The following is a 10,000-nucleotide window of genomic DNA, read 5'->3' as shown; positions in this document are numbered from 1 at the left end:
AACTCGTGTGTGTGTGTGTGTGTGTGTGTGTGTGTGTAAACTCGTGTGTGTGTAAACTCGTGTGTGTGTAAACTCGTGTGTTTGTGTGTGTGTGTGTGTGTGTGTGTGTGTGTGTAAACTCGTGTGTGTGTAAACTCGTGTGTGTGTGTGTGTGTGTGTGTAAACTCGGTGTGATGTTTATTAAGGGCAGTCCAGTCATAGTTATTGTTCAGATCAGGGGTCAGAGAAAGCAGGTAAGATCACGGAGGAGTGATGGAAATGGACGAGGACTCACAGATCACACAGACTTCACACAGACTTCACACAGACTTCACACAGACTTCACACAGACTTCACACAGACTTCACACGAAACACAGGAACAGACGGTTATAGACCAACCAACACAGAACAGGTGCATACAGCTGGGGAACAAACCAGTCCTCCAGCAGGATCCTACTGGCCGCCGGTGGCAGTGCTTCCTCCGATCTTGCACTGCATACAGTCATCCTCTGTTTCTCCCAGGATCCTCCTGGGGAGCGGGAACTCTCACCTGAGGAGCGCTGTAAACTGTGTGTAAACTGTGTCCCTAAACCTGGCTTAGGGTCAGTCACACTGTTTTAAAAAAAAACATCTGGTGGGGATTCTGTACAACTGTAGGAACATGTGTAGCATAGGGATAGAACATCTGTGGACTCTAACAACAATTAACAACTTACGGCAATTAACAAATTAGGCTTACGGTTATTTAAATCAGGAGCGAATCAAAGAGAGAGTGAAGGGTGTGGCTTACGGTTATTTAAATCAGGAGCGAATCAAAGAGAGAGTGAAGGGTGTGGCTTACGGTTATTTAAATCAGGAGCGAATCAAAGAGAGAGTGAGGGGTGTGGCTTACGGTTATTTAAATCAGGAGCGAATCAAAGAGAGAGTGAAGGGTGTGGCTTACGGTTATTTAAATCAGGAGCGAATCAAAGAGAGAGTGAGGGGTGTGGCTTACGGTTATTTAAATCAGGAGCGAATCAAAGAGAGAGTGAGGGGTGGGGCTTACGGTTATTTAAATCAGGAGCGAATCAAAGAGAGAGTGAGGGGTGTGGCTTACGGTTATTTAAATCAGGAGCGAATCAAAGAGAGAGTGAGGGGTGTGGCTTACAGTAATTTAAATCAGGAGCGAATCAAAGAGAGAGTGAGGGGTGTGGCTTACGGTTATTTAAATCAGGAGCGAATCAAAGAGAGAGTGAGGGGTGTGGCTTACGGTTATTTAAATCAGGAGCGAATCAAAGAGAGAGTGAGGGGTGTGGCTTACGGTTATTTAAATCAGGAGCGAATCAAAGAGAGAGTGAGGGGTGTGGCTTACGGTAATTTAAATCAGGAGCGAATCAAAGAGAGAGTGAGGGGTGTGGCTTATGGTTATTTAAATCAGGAGCAAATCAAAGAGAGAGTGAGGGGTGGGGCTTACGGTTATTTAAATCAGGAGCGAATCAAAGAGAGAGTGAGGGGTGTGGCTTACAGTAATTTAAATCAGGAGCGAATCAAAGAGAGAGTGAGGGGTGTGGCTTACAGTAATTTAAATCAGGAGCGAATCAAAGAGAGAGTGAGGGGTGGGGCTTATGGTTATTTAAATCAGGAGCGAATCAAAGAGAGAGTGAGGGGTGTGGCTTACAGTTATTTAAATCAGGAGCGAATCAAAGAGAGAGTGAGGGGTGTGGCTTACGGTTATTTAAATCAGGAGCGAATCAAAGAGAGAGTGAGGGGTGTGGCTTACAGTAATTTAAATCAGGAGCGAATCAAAGAGAGAGTGAGGGGTGTGGCTTACGGTAATTTAAATCAGGAGCGAATCAAAGAGAGAGTGAGGGGTGTGGCTTACGGTTATTTAAATCAGGAGCGAATCAAAGAGAGAGTGAGGGGTGTGGCTTAAGAGAGAGTGAGGATTATCAGATAATTAGTTAGATTTTATCTTAGCAGCAAATCCAGTTATTAACATGTTATTTAAAATAGTGTACTAGGAAAGGAATAGGAACTGTGTAGGTATGAATCTGGACCCGCAGACAGGAACCGGGACTCAGTACACTCAGTACTCTCAATCAATATGAACACAGTCCATCTGTGAAGATCTTGTAGGATAAAATGGTGGATAACTGATGAAAATAAGCGTGTCCTTGGTGTAGTGCTGAGGCTGAGACACTCGCTGTGGGAACACCTGATTTGTATTCCAGGCTTCCTTATCTTCACTTCAGAAACGGTTCACTTTGTTTGCGCCGTATGTCTTGGCTGGGCTGAACACACACCGGTGTGTGTGTGTGTGTGTGTGTGCGTTATTGGAAGAAAAGCTTCATCTCTGGAGGAAACGGATGCAGGAGAAGGGCAGCTGGACGCTCCGGAGCACAGAGAGTATTCATCAGAGACAGAGACAGAGAGAGAGCTGAGAATGTCTGGTCCTATTGACTTCCACACTGAGATATAGTACTGTGCTAATGACAAATATTCAGGCTTTGAATTAGCTTTTATTATTATTATTATTATTATTATTATTAGTAGTAGTAGTAGTAGTAGTAGTAGCCTTGTGTATGTAGTGGAATATAGACATGTTCTTGGGTGTGAGCAGGTGGGTTTACTGTCTGATGTCTTTTGAGACTGACATGAAATACACCATATTAATTTAATATTTATTAATATCGTATCGTTTCTTTAAGGGACAGAAGAAGACAGCATCATAATCAGAGACACATTTTATGGACAAAATTTATGGACAAAAAGTCTGCGTATTAAAGTGAGCTGTACGTGTAGTAGAGGAGAGCTGGGTCAGCTTTTCATTCAAACTAGCAGTATGTTGTCTTTACAGGAGCGCTTCGAGTGAACACTTCAACCATTCACAGTGACCTCGATTCAGATCTCGTGGCTACATTAAACTGTCCGTAACTGATATAAAAACGTATAGATAACAGCGTGTGCTGTAAAATCCCAGCGTGCGCTGGATCAAGTGCTATTCTGTGTGCTGCTGAATAACGAGTGTGGAAACCATTTTGTTTTCAGTTAACCCAGTGATTAAAGTGAGAGTAATGCACTCTTCATGCAGTGATATTTTGCCGGATGATGTATGCTGGATGATTATTAGATGTTCACCTTCATATTGTATATCATCACATTATTCTTTTTTTAATTTCTCATTTGTAAATATTCTCTTGCTTTAATGTTTCATTATATTACATTTGACAGCAAAGAAAAAAGAAACGATGCTTCCTTCTTCAGTACGGGTTTTCTACCCCTGATTTTTTTTAGGGTTTAAAGGTGAATGTTTGTGTTTAAAGGCGGTGTCTAGGCACTTGTACTGGATAAATCTGGCAACCTCGGAGGTGAAAATGCGACTTAAGCACGTAATGAGTGACGGATATACAGCTAATTAAAGTGGTGTATAACGGCCTGGCTGAAATGGTAGTTAGTTTGATGTTCACCAGCGTTGAAGGGATTCTGTATCCACACGCGTCGGGTTCTCCGTGAGAATGAAGCGACTGTGTGTTCCTGAGTCACTGTGGAGCAGATGAGCAAAGAGGGGAAAAGTGGTGGGATGATTGATGAACTCACACACAGAGTGTTTGCGTGTTTGCCTCTTAGCGCAGGTGTGTGTGTGTGTGTGTGTGTGTGTGTGTGTGTGTGAACAAAAAAGCCTTGTGTGTGTACTCTTGGATCAAATCAAATCAAATCTTGTTTCCTGCCATCTGTTTGGCTTGGTTTATATGCACACACACACACACACACACACACACACCTACCTCAGCTGTACGAGCTACACACACTTACACAAACTGCATTAGGTCTTTTTCAACAGGAAGTCTGACTCACAGTCATAAATCTGATGTAAGAAATGGAAGTTTAACTCGGAGTTTATGATAAAAGACTCATGAGTGAAGATTTATCAGATGCGTTTGTTTTTTTACTCTTTTCTCTGTCATCTTTCAAAAAGCAAACAAACCGCGTTGTAAATCTTCTCTCTCGTCCTAATGAAATGTCCCAATCATCATTACTGAGAACTCGGGTTCGGCTGCTTTAACGTAATATAACAAATAATTATGTATGGTTGGTAATGAATAATAGTTAAAGACACTGTTATCAGGCAGAGGATTTACAGTGTAACGAACAGTGTTTATAAGGACGTATAATTTGCTCGGTAGAGAATCTGTGTAATAGCCGTGTTATAAAGACACTTTGTCCAGACTTTATGAATCATTATGAGTGGTTATAGAATGTTGTATTGCATTATGAATGTGGACCTCAGAAAATAAGCGCTCTGAGACTCTTGTATCACGGGATTGGTTTATTATTACCATCCACTTACATTACATTATAGTTTAGCCCCGCCCACTCCCTTTTGCATAATCTGCTCATTTTACTTCTGTGAACTAGTCCCAGGATTTTTGGACAATATTCACAAACCTTCTTGAAGATTTGCAGCGTGGTCGTTCATAGGGGGCGGGGTTACGATCAAATCTGATCGAGCTGAAACTTTGTAACCGGGTTATTTCAGCCAATCAGCTTTCAGCAGGCATTTCAGAGCGTTAACACTGAGCCATCGTCAATAAACCTGATAACTATATTCAGTTACGTTCCCTTTATCGTTCTGTGTAACTTGGAAAGAACCGGGTGCTTGGACCCCTGCAGAAAAACTTGTGTACGAATGTCATATGTTTGGTTGTTTAAATATTACTATACTCTACATTTATTTATGAACATTTATAATCAGGAGATGCCACGGAATGGATTTTTCTTCATGTTCATCTCATCAGAGCTGAAAATTATGTCCATATTTACGCAGGGAAACTCTTGCACACGTCCAGAGTTATGTCTGATATCTGAACTCGGAACACGGCCCTGAGCGTATGGCTAGAGTTTTCTATTCTATTATACTGTGTGTATCTCCGTCACATGAATGAACCTGTTTAAGGATTTTTCTTCTTCCAGGATGAGATCCTCACGGTGATTCGCAGAGTGGACGAAAACTGGGCAGAAGGCATGCTGGGAGATAAGATTGGGATTTTCCCCATCCTCTACGTGGAGGTGAGTACCGCAGTCGCTCGTGTGATTGTTTTTCAGGTGAATATGAGAACTTTACTGGGACAAGTTTAGGTCAGGAAACACGTTTTAGGAATAAATGATGAGTGTGTCTTCATCAAACGTTACTCCTCAAACCCTAATTCCCAAACGTTATTGACTAGCTTATTCAGTGCAGTATCCCAGAATGCACCAGCGTGTCCTCATAAACCATAAGTGGGGGAATAAACTAGCCAGGGGGCGTTAAGTTCGCCTGAGGCGTTTCATTAGCGCATCAGCAGAACAGTGCTGTCATTAAACCTGTAAAGCACTGCATTATGGGTGATGTATAGAAGAGCAACGCTCGCAGAACCTGGAACAGACATCTACAGCAATTTTCCACCACACGTAATTGTACTTCAATCCCATTTTTATTGTCATCTCAGTGTTATCTGTAGATCTTCGTCTCATCTAACGCTCCGTGCTGGAGGGGGAAAAACGGGTAAATGATAGACAGCTATAATGGATATGGATTACAAACGCTCAAATTACATGGAGCTTCATCACTCTGTGAAAATGGTGAAATAGAGAAGGATGGGGGAGGGAAAACGAGAGAGCGAGAGAGGGAGAGAGAGAGGGATGGGGGGGGGGGGGGCGTATCATCTATAAGGACTGATATTAAAAGGCCAGGACTGAATAATTAGAGGTCTTTCTACTGATATGAGCAGGCAGTTCACACTGTATATAAAATTAGCTAACATTATGCCCCGGGGCTGCTGAATCCTCCAATCTGATTGGTCAGAACAGCAGCTCAGACAGTAGAGCTGTATTGTTAGCACTTCTATAGTAACAGATCATTCACAGGGACGTGTACAGCGCACGCTCCAGCTAATATAAAAATAATGATGAACAGATTTATAATGATAATGAGCAAAGATAAATATGTGTAACTGTTGATTTGGTGAGGTTTTCTGTAAGGAGTCTCCAGTACCAGTGCTTAGTACAGTGCTGGGGATGGAATGACTGTTTACAGCTGCTATAGCACCAGTGATAAGTTCTCTAACAATTAAATGTAGATAAAAATGGATAAACATACAACATGTCATTCACTAATTAATAAATATTTGTAATTGTTGGCAAATTGCTGCGGAATAAGAGGAATAAAACGATCTGAGGTGTGCTGTTACTGGAAAATAATGAGCTGTGGGTTGTTAGTGAGCTCTTCTCTTCTTCACACCAGCTGGCTGTGGATTATTTTCCTGCAGCTGCACGACTGCATGCTACTAAACTCCCAAAAGTCCCACATGGTTCACTGTAACTGTCTCACTGCTCAGCATGTTGACCAGACAGAAACGTCAGCAGCGTCTCAGTGGTTTTGGTTCTCGTCAATACAGTTACCGGAATAAATACCTACTTATTAATCAGGGACGTGACGAATGTTTTATTTCCCTGGGTTTATATTCCCGTGGTTTAAATAGCGGCTATGAAAAGCACACGTGTGTTCGTGCACTTCAGACACGTTCTATAAAACGTTAGCGAGTTGATTTTAAATCAAGCGCATTAGCTAGATATTAGTGAACTTGGACATTTCTTCACTTTGTATCACCTGGTATCGGATACTGCTATCAGAGCATTATTTATGAATACTGGACTGAACCCGAGACCAGTATCAGTCCTGATGCATCACTAATCCGGATTTAACAATGGTGTTACAAGGGTCTGTGTGAAATATCGCATAAAGATGCGCCGATACCGATAACCGATACCAATATTTCTGCCTTTTATGCCTTCTTCTAAATGAATAATAATTAATTCCACAATTCTGAAAGAAACGCAAATAAAAACTTCATTCTCTCCATTTCGACACGTCACAGTAACTGGTCTCATCAACAGAACACACATTACTCTAATTAACGGTAACACATGAACTCGATTCTGAAGATTAAAGTAAGATTATTAACTTATTGGATGTTATTAATTCATATGAACATTGACTGCATTGTAAAACCCTCCTGTTAGTCTCACATTCACTCTCCACACACACAAGCATTTCTGCTTCATCACTGACATCACACTGGTCATATATAATATCCACTTTTATATCTTAACATTCACTGGATATGAAATATACTTCTTTACAAGTCTATTTTTCTGTGCAATATAGACTACTTTTTGTCGACTCATCTTCATTTAAATCTTTCAGTGGTGCACTGAGGCTTTAATTCAGCTCGAGCAGCAGCATAAAAAAATTTCGACTCGACGCTGAAACTCGCGCTTCACTGCTGCAGCGTCCGGGGTAAAATATGATCAGTGCAGAGATCACAGAGATTACAGAGATCACACACTGCAGTTTTATCATCATTCCACACAAGAAACGTCTTCTTTACACACAGCACCACATCCATGTGTTTCCCTGCCCTCTTTTGATTGACAGCGTATAATCCGCCCTGATCATCAGATGTTTTAAACTATCGGCCGATTCATCGGTGCATCTCTAATATCGCAGCGTTTTAATATATTTTTGCTTTGAAACTTCACGCTGCTTTATTGTAGGAATATAGTAAGACTGTGACTCTTCCCAAGCTGAAAGCGAGTGTTTATTGAGCCTCTAAATGACTGGGTGAAGCAGTGTGAATAAATAAATATCCCAAGCGAACAGAGACGTGCTTCACATACCTTTAAGAACAAACTCAATACAGAGCAGAAATAGATTTTCGATAACGTGTTGATTTTTGCGCTCCCGGCTCTGAGCTCGTTTTCTGACAGCTTGTCATTATTCAGCTTTCACACTGTAACGTGACAGACTCGGGGGGTGACGTGACTCGACGTGTGGTGAGGAGCCGCACACGTTAATTAAAGAGCTTGCAGTAAACAGGCAATCAAAGTCCTAAACGTAAAGGTTAAAAAAAGACAAATCAGACGAGACGTGTGCAAACGATGACCAAAGGCAAAACAAGAGAACAGAACTGTTTCCCCAGGAACATCTGTAACATCTGCAGAGTCCTAACATTGTACAAACAGTACTAAGACTTGACTTATTGTGGTAACGCCTTCATTTAAGATTGGGTAATTCACTATTTAAAGACAACGTGAAGCAGAAATTCTGTCCTCAAGCATCTCAACGGATTACAAACTGTAAATCGTGTCTCTTTGGGGGTTTTCTTGCCACGTTTCTACAATTCTTCATATGATTTTGAAGTGTTGAAGATCACACAGAAGAACTGTGCACAGTCTGACCAGGAACATAGCTCACAAGACTTCACAAAGGTTTAAAAAGAAGAGTAAGAAGTTTTGTGGTGGTTTTGTTTGCTAAGTTAGAGTGAGCTGTTTAAAGCGATTGAATTAAATGACGCCAGAGACATGGCAGAAGGTTGTGAGATAAATGTGCAGAACATCCCCTGAAGCTGAAACTCATTAATCCCAAACTCTGACTCACAGACACACACTTCTACAAGAGTAATCATAGTTATTATTCATTTCTCACAGATTTATCAGGCAGGAATAACTCGTTATCCTTCTGACCAAATTATACCAATCTCTGAGCAGTAACGTAGAGGTGTCTTTCACTCATTTTCACTGATCCCAGGCTTATCTTGATGTAATCATAGAGCTATTCATAGGTTATCCCAAATTTATCGTGCACTAATTGTAGATCTTTGCATGAAGTTACCCTCCAGTTATCAGGAAGGTCCTACCCTTCAGGATGTGTCCAGCCCCAGGCTGCCTGATGGCCAGAGGTGGAAGGATCCTGCTGGATTTGGATGATTAACATCTCTGTGCCTCCACCAGAGAACACACTTTGCAGGACACATACGATCTCCAAGCACACAACTGGAGGCTCAGGTTCAGGGTGAATTTTCAGAAGAGCTCCCTAACACCGAGGCAGAGGATGATAGCTGCTCTCACTCCTGAACATGTGACGGACATCACAATGCTTTCCAAAAACATGCGAGCAGGACGCTACGTCCGAGTCTGACTTCTGCTGAGGATGCTGGGATTGTTGACTGACCTTAATCCTGCTAGACCTAAGGATGATCAGAGATGAGTCATCGACCTGCAGATGAACCCCTGGCATGACCAAGTTCTCATTTTGGTAAGTGGCACAGGTCCTAAACCACCAGAGACGCGAGTTGTGGAAACCGCAATGTGATGTTGGAACACATCAACTTACTACACTACAGCTAAGGTCAGCCTGGCTATCCCTGAAGTTCTTTCTATGTGTGCTGAGTATTCCCCTGCCCGGTTGGTGCAGTGGCGTGGTGGACATGTTATCCTGATGTGCGTACATCCAGGACGGTGTCATCTGTGCCCAGACGTGGTGCCACAGATTTCAGAAACATTCAGCCTGGCACAGGTGGACCGTGGTTCTCCCTAATGGAGCTGGACAGCTTGCTGTGACAGCACACACTGGCGTCATGGCCTACTGGATGCATTTCCACCTGTTTTGTTGATTTTAGAGTTAAGTTATCCTCCAGTTATCCCAGATTTATCTGAGCTCCTCCAACACGAAAGCAGCTCACACTGTTCACGGGCATGAGGCTAGGTTCCTGTAGCAATCCTGTCACCTGACCATGTAGTGAATATTATTGCTCTTGCCAATCAAATTCAACCAGACCACCAGGAATGGTTTCGTTATCTGCTGAGGATGCTAGGACTGACGACAGCATCGCCTCTAGGCTCGCTGGAACTGTGTACCTTTCAGAAATAAGATATCTGACTTTATCCTCCAAATGCTACAGACTGAAACTTGTTCCTGTCTCAGAGAAAGGAGTAGAAACACTGGCTTGTTGGTGAGGCAGGGTGTTCGGATAACCTCCACAGAACCAGTAACTAGGTTGACTTTATGAGAGGAGTATTTATGGAAAATACCACATTCAAAATGTACTTTGTGACGTTGCTGAATTTCTTGGCATGCATGCAGACGTGCAGAGAGAAAAGGAATCCAGGTGATTCTCACCAGCGCTGGTGTTTATCCGGGGTTCCCCCAGTTACACACATCG

At 42.4% G+C, this 10,000-nt stretch overlaps 1 protein-coding gene across 2 annotated transcripts in view; it reads left to right on the top strand.

The window, feature by feature from the left end:
• The window catches only part of LOC128609296 (E3 ubiquitin-protein ligase SH3RF3-like), an 89,709-nt gene that overhangs the window by 57,615 nt on the left and 22,094 nt on the right, over nt 1–10,000 (top strand). For both annotated transcript variants that reach the window (XM_053627820.1, XM_053627821.1), the window contains exon 3: nt 4,932–5,027. In XM_053627820.1, the coding sequence (XP_053483795.1) occupies nt 4,932–5,027 (96 nt within the window). The remainder of the gene's footprint in view (nt 1–4,931; nt 5,028–10,000) is intronic.

This window comes from Ictalurus furcatus, chromosome 6, assembly GCF_023375685.1.
Source record: "Ictalurus furcatus strain D&B chromosome 6, Billie_1.0, whole genome shotgun sequence".
NCBI lineage: Eukaryota > Metazoa > Chordata > Actinopteri > Siluriformes > Ictaluridae > Ictalurus > Ictalurus furcatus.
The sequence above is the reverse complement of the archived record's forward strand: the minus strand, read 5'-3'. Positions and strand labels throughout refer to the sequence as shown.